The sequence below is a fragment of the Aethalodelphis obliquidens genome, unplaced genomic scaffold (genome assembly GCF_003676395.1).
Source record: "Aethalodelphis obliquidens isolate GAN/ISIS:26980383/991018 unplaced genomic scaffold, ASM367639v1 scaffold3, whole genome shotgun sequence".
Taxonomy (NCBI): domain Eukaryota; kingdom Metazoa; phylum Chordata; class Mammalia; order Artiodactyla; family Delphinidae; genus Aethalodelphis; species Aethalodelphis obliquidens.
Window position 1 is genome coordinate 72052243 of NW_020837947.1, and position 21692 is coordinate 72073934.

The 21692-nt window shown below is 36.6% G+C and overlaps 1 protein-coding gene across 5 annotated transcripts in view; it reads left to right on the forward strand.

Annotated features, from left to right (window-relative positions):
• IBTK (inhibitor of Bruton tyrosine kinase) overlaps window positions 1-21692 on the forward strand; it is a 93497-nt gene that overhangs the window by 48638 nt on the left and 23167 nt on the right. For 4 of the 5 annotated variants that reach the window (XM_027091702.1, XM_027091685.1, XM_027091676.1 and 1 more), the window contains 7 exons: window positions 671-731; window positions 7816-7937; window positions 9903-10015; window positions 13725-13873; window positions 15274-15437; window positions 16512-16604; window positions 17152-17295. In XM_027091702.1, the coding sequence (XP_026947503.1) occupies window positions 671-731; window positions 7816-7937; window positions 9903-10015; window positions 13725-13873; window positions 15274-15437; window positions 16512-16604; window positions 17152-17295 (846 nt within the window). The remainder of the gene's footprint in view (window positions 1-670; window positions 732-7815; window positions 7938-9902; window positions 10016-13724; window positions 13874-15273; window positions 15438-16511; window positions 16605-17151; window positions 17296-21692) is intronic. The other variant, XM_027091694.1, reaches the window with a different exon arrangement.

Genomic DNA, 21692 nt, shown 5'->3' on the forward strand with positions numbered 1-21692 from the left:
AGTTGTGGCGTGTGGGCTCAGAAGTTGCAGCACGTGGGCCCTAGACTGTGTGGGCTTCAGTAGTTTTGGCTCGCGGGCTCTAGAGCGCAGGCTCAGTAGTTGTGGCGCACAGGCTTAGTTGCTCCGTGGCATGTGGGGTCTTCCCAGATCAGGGATCGAACCTGTGTCCCCTGCATTGGCAGGCGGATTCTTTACCACTGCGCCACCAGGGAAGTCCCCAAATGTCATTTTACACATGAAGATATTAAGGACTAGAGAGGGAAAGTGAGTTGCTCAAGGTCATGTAGGTAATTGGGAGCAGTGATAATCCTAGATAGAATTCAGGTACCTGATAGGCCATTGTTCTGTCAATATAGTACTCCTTCTGTAGTAAAGATTATATTTGTGGAAAATTAAAGTTGAATACTTGCTATTATCATAGAAAATATTTTTCTATCACCTATTTGTAAGAGTTACTTGAGTTTTATTCAGTATGTTTGTCTAATATGTTTGCTGTTTATGTGAAATATATAACTATACGTACTTCCAAAAAGAACTTGTTGCAGCTGGCATATTAATTCTTTAAAAAAAAATTCCTTACTCAACAATATAAAATGTCTCTGCATATTTGAAAGTCTTAATAGGTATTAAACTTGAGTGTTAAGATAGAATTTTATATCTTATTATTTAGGTCTCTTGATGTTTTAAGTGACGGTGTTTTGAAGGATCTTTCTGTGTTTTACCGAAAAATGGTAAGGTTTATGTTTTTGTCAATTACAATATCAACTAAAGCAGTATATTTGGTCAGACTTCTCAATGGAACAATTTCCTAATGAATTCTGATTCATTAGGATCTATTAAAAATGAGGACATAAGATTTCTTTACAAGCTCTACAGGGAAACACGATAATAAAAATTGAAGATATTTAATGATAAAATTAATATCTATTTAAATTTCTTTATAAATGAAAGTTATTGAATGCTTTGTGGTCTTTCGTTATTTATTTACTAAAGATCAGGACAGTGTAAAAATATGGATTTTAATGATTTATTTTTATTGAGGTAACATTGATTTATAACACTACGTAAGTTTCATGTGTACATTGTTATGTTTCTACTTCTGTATACCCTACAGCTTCCTCCCCACCAAAAATTTAACTTCCATCTGTCAGCGTATAGTTGATCCCCTTTATCTATTTCACTCCCCCACTCCTCTTCTCCCTCTGGTAACTACTACTCTATTCTCTGTATCCACGTGTTTGGGTTTTTTTTTGTTTGTTTAGTAAATTTATTTTGTTTTTGTTTGTTTATTAGTGTTTTATGTTCCATCTATGAGTGAAATCATACAGTATTTGTCTTTCTCCATCTGACTTACTTCACTTAGCATAATATCCTCATGGTCCATCTGTGTTGTTGAAAATGGCAAAAAAGATTTCATCTTTTTTCATGGCTGAGTAGTATTCCATTATGTGTGTGTGTGTGTGTGTGTGTGTGTGTGTGTGTGTGTGTGCGCGCGCATTTATATAAATACACATATACTACATTTTCTTTATCCATTCATCCCTTGATGGGCACTTAGGTTGTTTCCATATATTGGCTATTGCAAATAATGCTGCAGTGAACATAGGGGAGCATATATCTTTTCAAATAAGTGTTTTTGTATTCTTTGGATGAGTACCCAGAAATGGGATAGCTGGGTATCTTATGGTAGTCTATTCTTAATTTTTTTAGGAATCTCCATACTGTCATTGGTGTAGTGACTGCACCAATTCACAGTCTCACCAACAGTGTATGAGGGTTCTCTTTTCTCCACATCCTTGCCAGCACATGGTATTTCTTGTCATTTTGACCCTAGCCATTCTGACAGGTGTACAGTGATATCTCAGTGTGGTTTTGATTTGCATTTCCCTGATAATTAGTGATGCTGAACATCTTTTCATCTGTCTGTTTGCCATCTATATGTCTTCTTTGAAAAAATATGTATTCAACTCCTCTGTCCGTTTTTTAATCAGGTAATTTTGTTGTTGTTGTTGAGTTGTATGAGTTATTTTAGGGCATATGATTTACAAATATCTCCTCCCATTTGGTAGGTTGTCTTTTTGTTTTATTGATGGTTTCCTGTGCTGTGCAGAAGCTTTTTAGTTTGGTGTAATCCCATTTATTTTTGCTTTTGTTTTCATTGACTGAGGAGGCATATTTTAAAAGATACTGCTATGACTGATATCAAAGAGTATACCACCTGTGTTTTCTTTCAGGAGTTTTATGGTTTCAGGTCTTACACTCAAGCCTTTAATCTACTTTGACTTAATTTTTGTGTATATTGTGAAATAATGGTCTAATTTAATTATTTGGCATGTGGCTGTCCAGTTTTCCCAGCACTATTTATTGAAGAGACTGTCCCTTCTCCATTGTGTATTCTTTGCTCCTTTGTTGTAAATTAATTGTCCGTGTGTGCAAGTGTTTATTCCTGGGCTTTCAGTTCTGTTTAGAAATCTTTGCATCTGTTTTTCTGCCAATATCATGCCGTTTTGACTACAGTGGCTTTGTAATATAGTTTGAAATCAGGAAATATGATACCTCCAGCTTTGTTCTTTTTTCTCAGCATCGCTTTGACTATTCAGGGTCATTTGTGGTTCCATATAAATTTTAGAATTTTTTGTTCTATTTCTGTGAAAAATGTTTTTGGGATTTTGATAGGGATTGTATTGAATTAGATTGCTTTAGGTAATATGGACATTTTGATAATGTTAATTCTTCTAATCCTTGACCCTGGCATATCTTTCTATTTATTTGTGTCAGATTTCTGGTAGAATCTTTAGGGTTTTCTATGTATATAAAAATCATGCCATCTGCAGATAGTGACAGTTTTATGTCTTCTTTTCCAATTTGGATGTCTTTTATTTATTTTTTCTTGACTAATTGCTCTGGCTAACACTTCCAGTACTATGTTGAATAAGAGTGGTGAGATTGAGCATCCTTGTCTTATTCCTGATCTTAGAGGGATAGCTTTTACTACTTAACCATTGAGTATGTTAGCTGTGGGTTTGTCACATATCATCCCTTCTACACCATTCTGTTGAGAGTTTTTATCATAAATGGGTGTTGAATGTTGTCAAATGTTTTTTCTGCATCTTTTGAGATGATTGCATGATTTTTGTTCATTTTGTGGATGTGTTGTATCATATTGATCAATTTGAGGATGTTGAACCATCCTTACATCCCTGGTATAAATCCCACTGGATCATGTTGTATGATCCTTTTGATGTATTTTTTAATTTGTTTTGCTAATATGTTGTTGAGGATTTTTGCAACTGGCAGCCATCAGAGATATTGGCTGGTGATTTTCTTTCTTTGTGTTGTCTTTGTCTGGTTTTGGTATCAGGGTGATTTGGCCTTGTAAAATGAGTTAGGAAGCATTCCCTCCTTTTCAGTTTTTTGGAATAGTTTTAGTATAGTCATTAAATCTTCTTTGAATATTGGTAGAATTCACCTGTGAAGCAATCTGGTCCTGGACCTATGTTTTTTGGGAGCTTTTTGATTACTGTTTCAATCTCTGTACTAGTGATTGGTCTATTCAGATTTTCTATTCATGATTCAGCCCTGGAAGGTTGTATGATTCTAAGAATTTGTCCATTTCTTCTAGATTGTCCAGTTTTTGTATTCTCTTATACTCCTTTATATTTCTGTAAGTATCTATTTTTTTTTCTCTTTCATTTTTTATTTTATTTATCAGGGCTTCTCTTTTTTTTCTTAGTGAATCTAGCTAATGGTTTGTCAGTTTTGTTTATCTTTTCAAAGAACTGACTCTTAGTTTAGTTTGTCTTTTCAAAAAACCAATTCTTAGTTTCATTCATCTTTTCTTCTGTCTTCTCTGATCTTTATATTTCCTTCTTTCTACTGACTTCGGGCTTTGTTCTTCTTTTTCTAGTACCTTTAGGAGTAAGTTTTTCTTGTTTCTTGAGGTAAGCCTTTATTGCTACAAACTCTTAATACTGCTTTTGCTGTTTCCCATAGATTTTGGTATATTGTATTTTCATTTCCATTTGTCTTCAGGTAATTTTTTGTTTCTCCTTTGATTTCTTCAGTGACCCAATTGTTGTTCTGTAGCATATTGTTCATCTTTACATATCTGTCATTTTTCTAGTGTTCTTGTTCTTGATTTCTAGTTTCTCATACCATTGTGATCGGAAAAGATGTTTGATAGAATTTCAGTCTTCTTAAATCTATATTGAGACTTCTTTTGTGTCCCGATTTATGGCCTATCCTTGAGAATGTTCCATGAGCATTTGAGAAGAATGTGTGTTTTGCTGCATTGTTCTGTTTAAATCTGTTAAATATATCTGATCTAACGTTTCAGTTAAGGCCACTGTTTCCTTGTTGACTTTCTGTCTGGGTAATCTATCTGTTGATGTAAGTGGGGTGTTAAATGTCCCCTACAATTATTTTGTTGCTGTCAGTTCTCTCGCTTTGGGAATGTTAGTAATTGTTGTATATATTTTGGTGCTCTTATGTTAGGTACATATACATTAGTCACTTTTATGTGTTCTTGCTGAGTTGTCCTCTTTATAATTATATGCTGACCATTTTTTGTCTCTTGTTATCTTTTTGGCTTGAAGTCTAATTTGTCTGGTATAAGGATGGCTACACTTGCTTTCTTTTGGCAGCCATTTGCTTAGAGTATCATCTTCCATCTCTTCACATTTAGCCTGTGTTTGTCTTCAGAGCTGAGGTGTGTCTCCTGGAGCAGCATTTGGTTGAGTCTTATGTTTTAATGCATCCAGCCACTCTGTCTTTTGATTGATGAATTCAGTCCATTTACATTCAGGGGGATTAGTAACAGATGAGGATGTAGTCCTGAAATTTTGTGTTTTGTTTTTTGGTTGCTTGATACCTCTGTGGTTTCTTTTTCCTGTGTTTCTGTCTGTTATTTTGGTTTGGAGGTTTTCTGTGGTATTTTTCTTAGTTTCTTCTTTTATTATGTTTCATGTCTCTGCTCTGTAACAAAGTTTTGTGGTTGCCCTGAGCTTTGTATAAAACGTCTCACAGATAAAATAGTCTTTTTTCTGCTGATAGTATGTTATCTTCATTTACCTGTATGAATTTTTTCATCCCCTTTTATGTTTTTGTTTTTTCACATTATTCCTTTTTTTTTTCCACTTTTTTTTTAAAACATCTTTATTGGGGTATAATTGCTTTACAATGGTGTGTTAGTTTCTGCTTTATAACAAAGTGAATCAGTTATACATATACATACGTTCCCATATCTCTTCCCTCTTGCGTCTCCCTCCCTCCCACCTCCCTATCCCATCCCTCCAGGTGGTCACAAAGCACCGAGCTGATCTCCCTGTGCTATGCAGCTGCTTCCCACTAGCTATCTACCTTACGTTTGGTAGTGTATATATGTCCATGCCTCTCTCTCGCTTTGTCACAGCTCACCCTTCCCCCTCCCCATATCCTCAAGTCTGTTCTCTAGTAGGTCTGTGTGTTTATTCCTGTCTTACCCCTAGGTTCTTCATGACATTTTTTTTCCTTAAATTCCATATATAAAATGAATCTTTTTGGGGTTTTTTTTTGCGGTATGCGGGCCTCTCACTGCTGTGGCCTCTCCCGCTGCGGAGCACAGGCTCTGGACGCGCAGGCTCAGCAGCCATGGCTCACGGGCCCAGCCGCTCCGCAGCATGTGGGATCTTCCTGGACCGGGGTACGAACCCGTGTCCCCTGCATCGGCAGGCAGACTCTCAACCACTGCACCACCAGGGAAGCCCTCACATTATCCCTTTTGATGTGAGTTTGCTACCAAACAGAAATAGCTTACAGTTATTTTCCTGCTTTCTTTTTTTCTCCTTTTAACCTTTATGCTCTCATAGAGTTGCAATTTTCTGGTTCTGTTTTATCATCTTGCTCAAAGTTTTGTGTCCGTTTGTCTTTTTTGTTTCTGTTAGAAGTGCTGCTTTCAGCATGTCTTGTTAGGCAGGTCTTGTGTTGATGAACTCTCTCAGCTTCTGTTTGAGAAAGTCTTTATCTCTCCTTCATATTTGAACGATGTCTTTGCTGGATAGAGTATTCTAGTCTGACGGTTTTTATCTTTTAGTATTCTGAGATTGTCATTTCACTCTCTCCTGGCCTGTTGGCTTTCTGCTGAGACATCTGCTGCTAGCCTAGTGGAGGTTCCTTTGTAGGCCACCAGCCTTTTTTTTTTTTTTTTTAACTTTTTGGCCATGCCACGTGGCTTGCAGGATCTTAGTTCCCCGACCAGGAATCAAACCTGGGCCCTGGCAGTGAAAGCACTGAGTTCTAACTGCTGAACTACCAGGGAATTCCCAGCTACCATCCTTTTTCTTGGCTGCCTTTAAAAATCTTTGTCATTGACTTTTGACAATTTTAATATTTATTACACATCTTGGAGAAGGTTGTTCTGCACTGAGGTAATTAGGTATTCTTTTAATTTCATGGACTTGTGTATCCAGTTCCTTTTCCAGCTTTGGGATGTTCTCAGATATTATTTCTTTAAATAAACTCTCTTTTGCCTTCTCCCTCTCTTCTCCTTCTGGGTTACTCATTACCCTAATATTTTTCTTCCTAAATGAGTTGGATAGGTCTTGTGAAATTTCCTCACTTTTTTAATATTCTGTTTCTCCTCTTCTACTTGTATCATTTCAAGATTTCTACCTTTGAGCTTGCTAATTCTCTCTTTCATATGATCTGCTCTATTTCCATTTCTTTCTAATTCATTCTTCATCTCATTTATTGAGTTCTTCAGCTCCAGCGTTTGTTTGGTTCTTTTTTAGAGTTTCAGTCTCTTTGGTAAAGTATTTCTTCTGTTCATTAATTTTATTCCTGAGCTCATTAAACCGCCTTTCTGACTTCTTACAGCTTATTGAGTTCCTTCATGACAGCTATTTTGAATTCTCTATCAGTTAGATTGAAATATTCTGTGACTTAGTTTGGTTTCTGGAGAACTGTTATTTTCTTTTTGTGGTCGAGTGTTATTGTGGTTGTATATGGTACTTGAATTAAATTGTTCCTCTGCAGGTGCATTTGAAGTTAACGACAGGTTAGAAGTTAGAGTCCTTTCTTTTGCTTTCCAGTAGGTGGCACTATAACACAGGTTTGTTTTCTCTTACCTGAGCTGGCTCTGATTATATTTGCTAGTTGACACTTTCCAGCCTCCACCGGCTCTGTAAGAGGTGTGCTTCTGTGCCTTCATTATTGCTTCTTGTGCCTCCCAGGTCCTTACTGCCTTTCTTCTGCCAGAGCTACTGTCATCATCGGAATGTTAGGCTCTTCCCCAGTTTGTGAGGTTCCTTGAGTAACAGTCTTTGCATGGGGGGAGGAGGATCATGGGGGTATTGGGAGCCAGGGTTGCACAGGTGCCTGTACTGTATCTGGTACTGTATAAGGTTCGTGGGCTTCCGCCACTGTTGATGGTGGGCGATGGCGGCTGGGTTCCAGGGCCCACTTCCGTTGCTACCAAGCTACCTGTGGTTGTGAGCACCCCTCCATTCAGGATGCCATAGTTGTAAGTGCACCACCTCACATGCTGGTACTGGGTTCCCTGAAGCTGTGGGCTCAGCTTCCATGGTTAGAGGCCCAGGATTGCAGGCACAGACTCCACTCTTTCATCTGTTCTTCCTCTCTCCTGTATGTGTTCCAGCCTCCCCACCTTTAGATGTACAAATGTGTGGAATTCTCTGGTGACCTAGTGTGTTGGGCAGAGGCAACTTTGTTGAGCTCTGGATGTTTTACTGGTTGTAGACAGAAGGGGAGACAGAAAGGTAGCTGATGTCTTTCCTCTACAAATTTTGTATTTAAAAAGTGACATCTTTTTTTCTATAGATTCCAGCAATGGATAGAAGAGTCATTACACCATATCAAGATGGACCAGATATTAGCTATTTGGATGTAGAAGATGGAGATATCTTTTTGAAAGAAGAAATAAATATGGAACAAAATTATTCGTAAGCTCTGTTTTTTTTTTCCCCCTTCCTTTTCTCCTTCCCTCATCCCCAATCTTGGACACTGTTGACACCTTTATATTAATATGGAAAGAAAAATTGAGAAACCTAACATAAAAAATAGGTATTTATGTTCATTTTTAGCCTGATACAATACAAAGTAAATGCATAATTAATATTTGCAGATATAACAAAGTTAAGTATAAACACAAAAGGAATGTAGCCTTCTGGTTAAATATGTTGGGTTGAATAAGTGCAATTATCTTAACTACCTTTCCAAACCCTGCTGAGATTATAGTAAAGAAATAAAAAAGGCATACTGCACTAGATCAGAGAGAACAGGAAAGGAGTAAATGGCAATCAGGAGATGTTAACAGTTTTGGAAGTTGGAAAGTGGTTGCCAAGCAGTAATGACTTAGAAAAAACTAAAACAGAATTCTGGAAAGGCTTAAGAATTACAGGTACTAGGTTTATGAAGACCAGTGTAAGTGGTTGGATTTGGAAAAGAGCTTTTTTTTTTTTGAAAAATTTTCAAAGAGCATTGATGTATTCCCGAACCAAGTGATTGATTGCCCCTCCTCCATCTTAGCAGAAGACGAGAGATTTGCCTTCTGGAGAGGGTGAACCAAGGGGAGTTCATCAGCCATTCTTCTAGATCCCTCTCTGTAGAGAACCCTACTCATTCAAGAGATATGACCCACAGTGACTGGCATTTGGGAGTCCTTCAATAAAATATCCCAGGTTCTACACAATCTCCCTGTTGACCATTTAATAAGTCCTGCTTAGAATTTCCAGTCGGCATTTTAGGCTAATTTATCAGCTGGTTATAGAATTACTTTCCTTCTGCTTGGTAAATGACCTGTTAAAATAAAATCTTCGGACGTTCAAGTCATTTACTACATACATGTGTGAGTGTATATATATGTATGAGTATAATTGTAGCTCACTGAAAAGCTGCTCTTGGTTCCAGAAATCTTTTTTAACCTCTTTTCTAGAGTTTGGTGGTAGCCACTGGAATACTTGAGGTTTATAAATATCTGACTTGGATGTATGACATGTTATTACATTAAAAATTATAATAAAATGATTAACATCGACATAAATACATTATCCTTCACAAAATAATAGTATTCACAGCTGACCTGTGTTACTGTGGATGAATTATGTAATGAGATCTATAATTTTTAGGTGAAATAAGACTGTTGTAGTCCTTATAGATAATGTTATTTTCTCTTTCCTGATTAATAATAATTCAAGGAATTAAGCAGTCCCTGAAATACTTTAAAAATTATCACCAAGTATTTCTAGTTCCAGATCATAGATTATAATAGCTTGTGTGTGAACATGTACAGTATTTTACTTTTCAAAGTATTTTCTTATATACCATCTTGTTTCTAATTTTCACAGAAGTGCTAGGGTTAGAACAAGTGATAGTATCACACTGAAGTTTGGTGGAATTAACTAATGTGCTCTGGGCCACTTAGATAAATGGGACTAGAACATATATATTCTTTTGTGTTTTCTGTTTGACCAAAATGCTGTATTCCGTTGCTCAAAATGCATAGTTCTTCTCCTGTTTCATCTGTAATTTAAAAAAAAAATATTTTAATTTATTTATTTTTGGCTGCGTTGGGTCTTTGTTGCTGCATGTGGGCTTTCTCTAGTTGCAGTGAGTGGGGGCTACTCTTCGTTGCAGTGCTCGGGCTTCTCATTGCAGTGGCTTCTCTTGTTGCGGAGCATGGGCTCTAGGCGCACAGGCTCAGTAGTTGTGGCTCGCGGGCTCTAGAGCGCAGGCTCAGTAGTTGTGGCGCACGCGCTTAGTTGCTCTGCGGCATGTGGGATCTTCCTGGACCAGGGATCGAACCCGTGTCCCATGCATTGGCAGGCGGATTCTTAACCACTGTGCCACAAGGGAAGCCCTGTAACTTTAATTTTTTTAAATGACTTTTATGTTTGCTTTTTTCCTAGGGAAAGTGTGTTCAAGAAGACAAAAACAAAAGCAAAAAAGAAGCCACGTAAGCGGTCAGATAGTTCTGGAGGTTATAACCTTTCAGATATTATTCAGAGTCCACCATCTACAGGTTAGTGGAAAATATTTTAGGGTATATTTTCTGATCTAATCTTTCTTGTCTCTGTTCCTTATCTAATTCATTTAACATGTATTAAATACTATTATATGCCATCTGCTGGGGCTACAGAAATAGAAAATAGTCCTTGTCTTAGGGAGGCCACAGAAAGTGGTAATGTATTGTGATAAGTACTCTGATTGACATTTGCTCTGTGATCACAGAAGGGGCACCCAAACTAGTCTGAGAAGATCAGGGCACATCTGTTAGAGGAAAGTGATACCTGAGCTGGATCTCGAAGAGTGAAGAGAATTTAGCCAAGAAAAGGAGGCAGATTGACGTGCTAAGAGAATGGGGCAGTGTGTTTCAAGCCTAGAGGTAGTAGAAAGACTGCACGTTTGTTGTGCATAGCTCGGCCATATCCGGTAGGTGCAGATAGGAGATAGGTTGGAGAGCGTCAGATTTTGGAGGGTGTTATATGCCAAACTAAGGAATTTGGACTTTAATCTGAAGGCTGCAGGTAGCTGTTGATCGATTTTTTAAGGCAGGGTGTGACTGGATAAGGTTTATGTTTTTAGAAAGACCACTCTGTCTAGTGGCATAGAGGGTTAGAGGTGGGCAAAACATGACAGAGATACTATTAACACGTGCATTCAGTTCATATGTATCAGTGCTTCAAGTGAGATGCCACGTGGGATTCCATTCATGCGTGTTAAGGAGGTTATAATCCAGTAGTAAAATACAATACGTTTTATACCTAGGCATTATGTGAGCCTGTTTGAAAGTAAGGTTATATAGTTTTTCTAAAATTTTTTTTCCCAGTTTTTAATTTTGAAAATCTTTAAGTTACTAAAAAGGCGAAAGAAAAATACCATGAACATCTGTATACCCATTATCCAGATCTATTGTTCACCTCTTACCACATTTGCTTTTTCTTGCAGGCTTTGTCTTGCATGCTCTGTTCCCTCATCTTCCAAACATTCTACACACACACTTTTTTTTTTAACCTGATCCACTTGGAACTAAGCTGTAGACATGGACATTTTCCCCCCAAGGTTAATATGAATCTCCTGGAGATTACAACCCTTATCCTATACAACCACAATACCATTATCACATTGAAAGACAGTTAACATTAATTCATATTATGTAGTGCTGTAGTCTATGCCCATATTTCCCTAATTGTCCAAACATGTTTTTATAGCCTTTTCTGTTTTAACATTAAGAAAAAAAAAAAAATCTAATGTCGTATCAGGGTTGACATTGCCTTTGCTTATTAGTGTCTTTTTAGTCTCTTAAGTAGAACAGCACCGCCACACCTTTCTGTTTTGTTTTGTTTTGTTTTCAGAAGTTGAGGCCAGTGGTATTGTAGACTACCCCACATTCTGGATTCATCTGATTAGATCCAGATTAAATGACCTAAATTTTAACAGTTTCTTTAGATAAAAATTTGAAGTGTAACCAAAAAAGAATGGCAGCACAGCATGGCTTTCAGAAATAGTTGGTGTGTCTATAGCCATAAGACAAACTGGTGCAGTTTCTATCAGTGTTTTCACAGTCAATCAGCCTTATACAGGCAACTTTGAAAAGTACAAATGAGGTATTTGACATGTTTGATAAATAACGTGAAGAATAGTCGTTTTAGATAACACACGAGATATTAAAAAAGAAAGCTCTAATATACCTAAATTGATGAAGTATAGGTCTATAGGTCTTTCTCATTTGCTGCATCTCCTGATTCCTATTTTAGGACCTTTCTAAAGTTTAAATTCTGTGATTTTGCATCCTCTGTGTTATATGAATTACCCGTAGTACTTAGAAGGAGGCATAGGTGGATTGATGGCAGGATGAATAAATGGATAGACAGTCGTGGAGCTAGTGATTTTCCAAATACCTAAAAGATTTATGGAAAAAGCAGATATTTGATTTGTTTTAAAGGATGTTATTGATAGCACATGTGTTAAGAGTCTTAGCATTTCAGAGCTGGAAGAGACCTTAATAATGAATTAATTTACACCCCTTCCTTTAAACTTGAGGAAACAAGCTCAGAAAACTTTGAAGTGATTTCAGGTCGTAGCAGCCAGAGGTAGAATTTATTTTCTTGATTCCTGTTCGGTATTCTTCCTGCTATACTACTCGCTTCTGTGGCCAAAGCCAAAAATGATTGAAAGGTTAAATTTAACTGGGGGCCAAAGTAACCTATTCTGGGAGAAATTCTGAGTATGAAGCTAATTTCATCAAGGACAGTTGTGTGAAGGCTTAACGTTTGTTTGTGTTGGTCCTTAAAGTTAGAAGTCATTCTGTGAAAATATTTTTTTATCAAAGATAATTGTTGGCCACTTTAATCGTCTTCTTTATTAGATTTGTTTCCAATTGACTTTTGGGAGCATCCCAGTATTAAATATACTCTCTTATATAAAAATTTGCTACTCTTAAAAATATTTAAAACATTGTGGGGGAGAAAAGTTTGAATGTTCTTCCAAATTGTATTTTAGCAATAACAACAAAAAAGGCACGTATCTTGTCAGAGTGATTTACTTTTTTTTTTTTTAATTAATTAATATAATTTATTTATTTTTGGCTGTGTTGGGTCTTCATTGCTGCATGCAGGCTTTCTCTAGTTGCGGTGAGCAGTGGCTACTCTTCCTTGAAGTGCGCTGGCTTCTCACTGCGATGGCTTCTCGTTGCGGAGCACGGGTTCTAGGCGCCTGGGCTTCAGTAGTTGTGGCTTGCGGGCTCTAGAGCGCAGGCTCAGTAGTTGTGGCGCACGGGCTTAGTTGCTCCGCGGCATGTGGGATCTTCCCAGACCAGGGATTGAACTCGTGTCCCCTGCATTGGCAGGCGGATTCTTAACCAGCGCGCCACCAGGGAAGCCCAGGGTGATTTACTTCTAAAGAAAACAACACTTACTGAATTTATATGTTTTATAATGTATTTATTTTGCCACTTCATTTAGATTGTACTGCATTTTAAATATGTGGAAATAAACACATGAACCTAAGCAAAAGTTTTTTTTTTTTTACCCTGTACTTGAAATGACTGATTTGCTAATGAGCCAGGATACCAGATGTAGCAGGGAGACAGGTATTGAGGTATTGAGCTTGCCTAAGAGAACAAATGGTATATGCATTTCATAACAACTTATGCTTTAGGTGATAAGCTAATTGAAAATAGCTCTCAATTCACAGATATTTTGCAGAAGGGAAAAACCCTCAAACAGGCCACAGTAGGCTTCAGCAAAGCCTCTGCTACCTGGCCAGTCTGCTGGCTTAGATGAGTGGCAGAAAGGTTATAATGCTTCTCCCACACAGACTAGGACTAATCCCCCTTTGCATAGGTGCAGAGACAGATGAGAAAGGGAAAGGGGAGGGGTCTAGAGTTTATTAATTTTGTCTTGCTGTCTTATCTTTATGGGGAAAAAAATGTTCTGAGTCACTTTTTAAATCAGATACCAAATAACTATCTTCCTCAGGTTTATTGCTTAATTGGTGTGTAATTAAAATGAATAAAACTCTTGTTTTAAAATTTTCCATTTCAGTTTTTCACTTCAACTGATTTCTTTCTTCAGTCAGCTTGAATTATTAAGACTTTAGTACAGTGACTATAATTTAAATGTTACTAAATCTGGATAAATGGACGCTTTTAGCTCTATTTGGTTCATCAAATGTAATGCATATATGTTTATGTATATGTGTTTAAATATGAAAAAATTTTTACCTTTTAGGATTACTAAAGTCTGGTAAGACCAATTCTGTGGAATCTCTTCCAGAACTGTTGACATCAGACTCTGAAGGAAGCTATGCAGGAGTGGGTAGTCCTAGAGATTTACAGTCTCCTGATTTCACAACAGGATTTCATTCAGATAAGATTGAGGTTTGTCTTCGTTTATTAATGCACTATTTTCTTCACATTTTAATCTATAGACAGTTTAGTTTTTCATTATTTTTACTCTAACTTTAAAACATTCTTCTGGCTGGTTTATAAGAAAATACAATTAATGACATAATATATGTAGTGTTAGTTTTCTCAAATTTGCCTAATATTTCTAGTTTTAAAGATTTTAATTGCAGCTTTGAGCCCTTTATGATGTTGTATTTCTGCAATAAAAGTAATGTTGATGTAAAGTATAGCAATACTGTATAGGCATATTGAAATATATATTCATAGCTAAATTACTTAAAATATATTTTGTGAAATGTCAGTTAACACCAGCTAAAAATTGTCAAAGGAAAGTGATTTTGAAAGTAAGCCTAATACCAAAATCTGTTTAGTGTCTTTCTGCCACGGTGTGAACTGGAGCAATGCAATCTGGAATGGAGTTCTTCTCCTAGTCTAGCATAATTGACACTAAGCTGCTGAATTCCTAGGTTGGTCAGCTCTGGGGGAGGCCATGTTTCAGACATCTGTTAACATTTAATTCCATAGTTGTTAATCTACAGGGAAGGAGAATGTCAAACTCACCAGATAGAGTAATTTTTTTCTAACCTCTATACATCCACAAAATATATTAGAACATCTAGAAATTTGTGAGACAATAGAAAATTTACCCTTTATTAAGAGTCTTCTAGGCCTCAAGGATTGATATAAAACAAATTTTTATCATAAAATTTTTTTTTATGTAAGGTAGAAGTTTGGGGGAAATTCATATTACACTTAGGTTGGCCTGGAAGACAGTTGAGGTTTAAAAGAAGGTTGAAGGCATACTGAATTTTTGGCAATAGTAGAGAATCTATCCTGGCAGTGGAAATACCATTTCAGTAACTTCCTTGACCTATTGTAATAGCAATAGTTTTAGGGTCCCTTTTGAAGTGTCAGTATTATTTGGCTTTAATTTTATTCAGAGTCCTTTAATTATATTCAGAGTAAATTGTATGAAATTTATACCAGACTTTCATTTTGTTTCATTTTAAAGTCATGGATGTTTATTTTAAAGTTACTGCTTCATATCTTATTTGAACAACTTATATTTATTAACATTTTTGTTTAATACTCAGGTAAATAAGAACTTGATATGCAAACTTATGTCCCTAAAAATTATTCCCAAAGCTTTTAATAATTGGGTTATAGCCACTGATATGGTTTGAGAATTGATCAAGATACTAAACTGTAGAAGCACTGAATTGAAAATACTAGATAATTATTCTTGTCAGGTTTTACTCTTTAATATAGTTTAACCAGTATTTACTGAGTACCAACTATGTGTTAGCTACTGTGCTAGGGGTACCTGCTATTACTCACTCTTTAATTTTTTTTTTTTTTTTTTTAACCTCCAGGGGAAAATTAAATCCTATGTTAATGGTACACCTCCTACACATTTTAGGGAAGATTTAAAACCATGGGAAAAATCACCAGTACTTAAAATATCTGCTCCACAGCCCATTCCCAGTAACAGAATTGATATTACAAGCTCTTCCAGTTGGGTTTCTGGCTCTTTCAGGTAGGATTTTTATTTTGTTCTGTACTTGTTAGTCTGAGAAATATCATTTATTTTTGGTCAAGTGAAACTTTTTAATGAAGCACATTTAAAAAAATTTCTAATATACAGAAAATTACCTAAATGCATACAAATTAGCAGCTAAAGTGCATACAAATTACTAACCGGCTAAAATAGGCTTTTTTTTCCAGACAGAATTTAGTTGCCTTTGCAGTGTCATCAGGGAATACTTAGTAAAATACTCTATAACACACACACACACACAGTGACTTGATATCAGCTTCTTTTTCTTTTTTAATGGATAGTGTATATTAGTAAAAACTCCCACTCAGGACGACCATTTTGCCATTTGTAGGCTTACTTTATCTTTTTTTTTTGCACATTAAAGTGTATCTAAGATCTCACAAAATGTGTTGTTACAGTTAATTTTCAGAGGCTATTCATTTAATGTTATGCTGTAGTTTTAACTTAACCTATATTCTATCCATATTTTTTTTTACTTATAAAAGTCAGTTTTTAAAACTGAAGGAATAAGTATAATTAACATACAGTATTCTTTCAAAGAGCTAATTGAGCTTATGCTTCATCTTTATTACCTAGTATGGTTTATAATAGGCTAAGACTGTTAATTGACTTACCAATTATATTGCCATCTGGGCCATTTGTGTAATTATTTTGAAATGTGCTGTATTTTGCACAGTTGGAATAAAGATGATGTCCCAGTTTATGCTGCTTCATGGTCTAAAGGTAGTTCAGAAAGTAGACACCTTTTTTCCTAAGTAAACATATTTGTGGGAACACCTGGAAGCATCTTCTAATCACTAATGTTAGACTATTTTATTAAACATGTATCTCTTAACATTATGACTTCTGATGCATTTTATTATTATGTATGTATATATAAAAGTAGCTTTCATTCAAAATATCCTTTTTGAAGTTGGCCGCAGCTGACAAAATAGACCTAAATTATCCTCTCATTAATGATGTTATATATAATTTACAGTTTCAGTAATGTTTGGGTGTTGGACTTCATGGATAAATGAATGGGTTGTAAAGTAACTTTTATATGTGTTTTAGTCCTGTAAGCCCTCCTGTCGTGGATCTCAGAACCATCATGCAAATAGAAGAAAGCAGACAAAGATGTGGAGCTACACCAAAGACAAATTTGGGGTTGGTTACAAAATCATAAGAAAAGGAAAGACCATTTTGTTTTATAGTTCTGCCCTGAACAACTGGAAAGACCTCCTGGACCTTTCCTATTATTTTTCTGCATTTGATGTTAAAGTTAGTTGTAAGCTCTTTTCTAGGTAATTTAGCCTCCATAACATTATTTCTTAAATATATGCTGAAGACTGAGTTGGGTTGATAGGTCTAGCTCTTGTGGAATACAGTATTACATGCCGGAAATTTGCCTCTAAAATGATCTATTTCTGTTACAAGTGTGATGCAAGTGTATTAGGAGGGCTCCCATGTAGCTATTACTTGATCTTTGATAGTATAAACTAATTATATATATTGCCACTGTTGAAACTTGTGGTCATTTTGATCTAGTAATAGTAAAATCCCATCAAATAAACACAGAGCAATATAATTACCAGTAACCTTTGTTGAGCAGAAATTAATGTTAATTGGTTTAATTTATAGCAAAATTATTTCTTATGGAATTAAACTTTCTCAGAAGCGGTGAAACTGATTGGTTTAATTTAACAATTTCTAGAAAAATGATTTCTCATGGAGTTAAACTGTCTCAGAAGCAACGAAAAATGATTGCAATGACTACCAAAGATAATAATTCAGGAATGAATAGCATGGAAACAGCATTAAGTGCTCCTTCAAAAACCCCCAAACCAGCGAATGCATGGTATGCTCTAATTTTTATTAAAATAAGCTTTGTACATTAGCTTTTAAGGTACTTCTTGGCTTTGGGTGGGGTTTTTTTTTTCCTTCCTGTCTTTTCAAATATTTCATTCCCCTCTTTGCTTTCAAGTTAAAAATTGGACCTTGGGAAATACTTTATTTTCTTGTTTGTTTTGAGAAGTACATCATGATTTTTGAATTTTTTTCATATGTGTAGATAAAATTTCTTCTTGGTATTTTAATTAATGTTTATTGCTAAGGCAGTTTAAGGGAATATTCTTATTTTTTCATTTTTTATAAAAAATAATGTATATCATAGAGAAGTTTGATAAAAGCAAACAGTTTTAGCACCCTAATTTCTTTGTATATTCCCTGTATGCATCATGAATATCTTAAAATTTTTATAATCATAGCTTGTCATTGTCACTTTTAAGCAGGGCTGTTTACTTAACATTGTGTTATATAACTTTTCTCAATTAGAATTTACCCATAATGCAACATTAATAGGAATAATCTCCAAAGAGGTCAGATAGCAATTTTGACATATGAAAAATAGGTTGTACTTCTGCTCCCCTCCCATCCTCCCTTTTTTTGGTAACTAATATCATAATAATTGGAAACCAATTTTAGAAGAAAAACACATGGATAGTATGATGGGCAGGAAAGATCAGTAGAACCCTGTTGTTCTCACAAGCATTGAAGAGGGTATTAGAGACTACTCTTGGTTTGGGGGAATCCCTTCATTACTCTAATGCCACTTTTTTCTATTTGTAAGAGGGAATATTTTTCCCATTAAAATGTAAATTGTTTTGAAGAGAGTGGCAACTCGTTTTATTTTGATTGCCACCAATAGGACTAAATATCAGACCTACTAGTAAATCTAAAACATGATCACAGAAAAAGAAAACAAGAGGTGAGAACACCCAAGTGAAAAAGAAAAGAGAGTAAAACTTGAGGGATTGGGTTTAGTAGAATTTTTTTTTAATTAATTAATTTATTTATCTTTGGCTGTTTTGGGTCTTCGTTTCTGTGCGAGGGCTTCCTCCAGTTGCAGCGAGCAGGGGCCACTCTTCATCGCGGTGCGTGGGCCTCTCACTGTCGCGGCCTCTCCCGTTGCGGAGCACAGGCTCCAGACGCGCAGGCTCAGTAGTTGTGGCTCACGGGCTTAGTTGCTCAGCAGCATGTGGGATCTTCCTGGACCAGGGCTCTAACCCGTGTCCCCTGCATTGGCAGGCAGATTCTTAACCACCGCGCCACCAGGGAAGCCCAAGTAGAATGTTTTAATTCATTGGTATTTGTTGTGTGCCTTCTACATGCAAGGCACTGTTCTAGTTTCTGATGATAAGGCAATATATACAAAACTGATTTAATCACTGCCTCTGTAGGGTTTATGGAGTAGCTGTTATAATATATATTTTTTTAATATAAATCTATTTTATTTATTTACTTTAAAAAATTTTTTGGCTGTGTTGGGTCCTCATCGCTGCGCCCGGGCTTTCTCTAGTTGTGGTGAGCAGGGGCTGCTCTTTGTTGCGGTGTGTGGGCTTCTCATTGCAGTGGCTTCTCTTGTTGCGGAGCTCGGGCTCTAGGTGCGTGGGCTTCAGTAGTTGTGGCGTGCAGGCTCAGTAGTTGTGCCTCTTGGGCTCTAGAGCGCAGGCTCAGTAGTTGTGGTGCACGGGCTTAGTTGTTCCGTGGCATGTGGGATCCTCCCGGACCAGGGCTCAAACCCGTGTCCCCTGCCTTGGCAGGCAGATTCTTAACCACTGCGCCACCAGGGAAGTCCCCTGTTACAATACTGAGTTATGTTTTCCCTAAACAAAAGTATGGAAAAGACAAAAAAAAAAGTTCTTTGACTAGCTCTCAAGATACTAAATATATCTCAATTTGAGAGAATTAGCTAAGCACATGAGGAAGCTTTGGGCTTATTAGTAAATACAGTTTTAGCCCTGCCATCAACCAGTTTCCTTATTTAAAAACAAAAAGTAAATGAACAAAAGAAGGAACAAAACAATGATCACTCAAGTTAGGAAATCCAACTACTGGACAAATACTCTTGGTTTAGCATCTATTTCAAACATAGGAGTTCTTTCCAGCCCCAATAAAATAATTTTTTAAATCGAAACACATAGTTTAAAAAATTTAATAGTATGGTAATACTTCAAGGCTTCTTATCATGAAAGATAGCAGTTGCCTGCCCTGCCCCAAACTTTCTTTTTTATGACTGGTTAATTAAGATTCACAACAGAGTCATATTGTGAAGATGATTTTATTTCCTTTTTTTACACTATTCTATTTTTTCCCTAGAATAACTAATTCAGTCAGTTTTCCTGTACTGCCTATGTACTCATCACTAATTTTCCCCCCAAAACTCTAAAACATACCTCTCTCTCTCCATTATGATGAAACATACCAGGTAATTTATTACTTTTGTTTTTTATTGAAGGCATCTCTCTCTTTTTTTTTTTTTTTTTTTGCGGTATGTGGGCCTCTCACTGTTGTGGCCTCTCCTGTTGCGGAGCACAGGCTCCGGATGCGCAGGCTCAGCGGCCATGGCTCATGGGCCCAGCCTCTCCGCGGCATGTGGGATCCTCCCGGACCGGGGCACAAACCCGTGTCCCTTGCATCGGCAGGCGGACTCTCAACCACTGCGCCACCAGGGAAGCCCTGGAGGCATCTTCATTAGAACTCTTGACTTCTCTGGTCTGAACTAGGCCTTTTCCATGCCTGCTTAGTATCTGTGATCTTGAGACTTCTCTTAACTGTCATCCTGGGAATTTCTTTTTCTTCCCTCTGGTGTTTGATCCCCAGTTTCCTAAATCCTGTTTTTCTATTTCTTGGTTTACTCTTTGTTTTGATGTAGCACAATCTACATCAAAACCAGTGGTTTTCTGAGAAAAGATGTATATAGGACATACATTTTTGGAGCTCTTATATCTTTGAAAATGTTTCTATTCTCACCATTCTTGACTGATAGATTGGAACAGAATTCTGAGTTGGAAATCATTTGTAGAGTTCCTTTTTCTTATTGCTGTTGTGAAGTCTAATGCCATTCCAATTCCTTACTCTTGCTATGTTTACCAGTTTCCTCCCTCTCCCCATCCTCCCTTTTTCTTTTCTTTTTTTTTTTAAAATTAATTTGGCTGCATTGTGTCTTAGTTGCAGCATGCAGGCTCCTCCTTGAGGCGCGTGGGCTCTCTAGCTGTGGCACAGGCTCCAGAGCACATGGGCTCAGTTGCCCCGGGGCATGTGGAAATCTTAGTTACCCAACCAGGGATCCAACCTGCGTCCCCTGCATTGGAAGGAGGACTCTTAAACCATTGGACCACCAAGGAAGTCCCCCCCGCTTCCCTTTTTCTTTATCTCTAGCATTCTAAAATTTCAGAGTGATGTGCCTTGACGTGGGTTCTCTTTTTATAGATTATGCTGGGTACTTGATGGGCTCTTTTAATTGGGAAAAGCATGTCTTTAAGTTCTAGGAACATCTTGTACTCTATTTGATACTTTCTTCTGTACTGTTTTCTCTAGAAATCACATTAGTTGGATATGGCTCTTCCTGGATTTCCCTAATTTTCTTACTTTTGCTCTTCTAATGTTCATATAATTATTTTCCTATTCTAAATACTTTCTGGAACATTTCCCAGACTTTATCTTACAACCCTTCTACTGAATGTTTTAATTTAACTATTAAAATCTTTAATTGCCAAGAGCTTTCTTATTTGCCGATAGTGCCCTTTTATTAGTATCCTGTTCAATATTCAACTGTTAAAGATACCTGTACTCTATAAACTTTTTCACTTTTATATCCAACAGAAATATATGTACGTGTGCACCAGGCAACACGTATCAGAATGTTTGTATCATCCTTATTTGTAAAAGCCAAAAACTGTAAACAACCTAAACGTCTATAGCAGTAAATGGATAAATTATAGTTTATTAGTATAGTAGAGTACTACACAATGATGAAAATGAATTATGACTAAATATAACTGTGTGAATGAATCTCATCAATGTAATATTGAGCAAAAGAAGCCAATCAGAAAAAAAGACCCTATATGATTCCATTTATAAAAGTTAGAAAATAGTCATTGATTTACATTGATGTGTATTCACTCTTTTTTCATGTATGTTTTAGTTACGTTTTGTTTTATTTGGTGGATTGTTTTAAGTTCTGGTTGGAATCTGTGTGCCTGTGTGGGACAGGTTGACTGATGGGTGCGACTGTAGGGTGACCCAGCGGTACCCTTAGAGGACCCCCGCACCATTGTCTCCTTGTTTTTTCTCCTTGGTCTGTCATTTTCTCTAAGGAGAAGCCTTTTAATTTTTGTATTTGGTTGCCAGCCTTCTGGAAGCTGATCAGGGTGAGGCAGTTAGGCCTGGGACTGAGGTTCTCACAATTTGGTC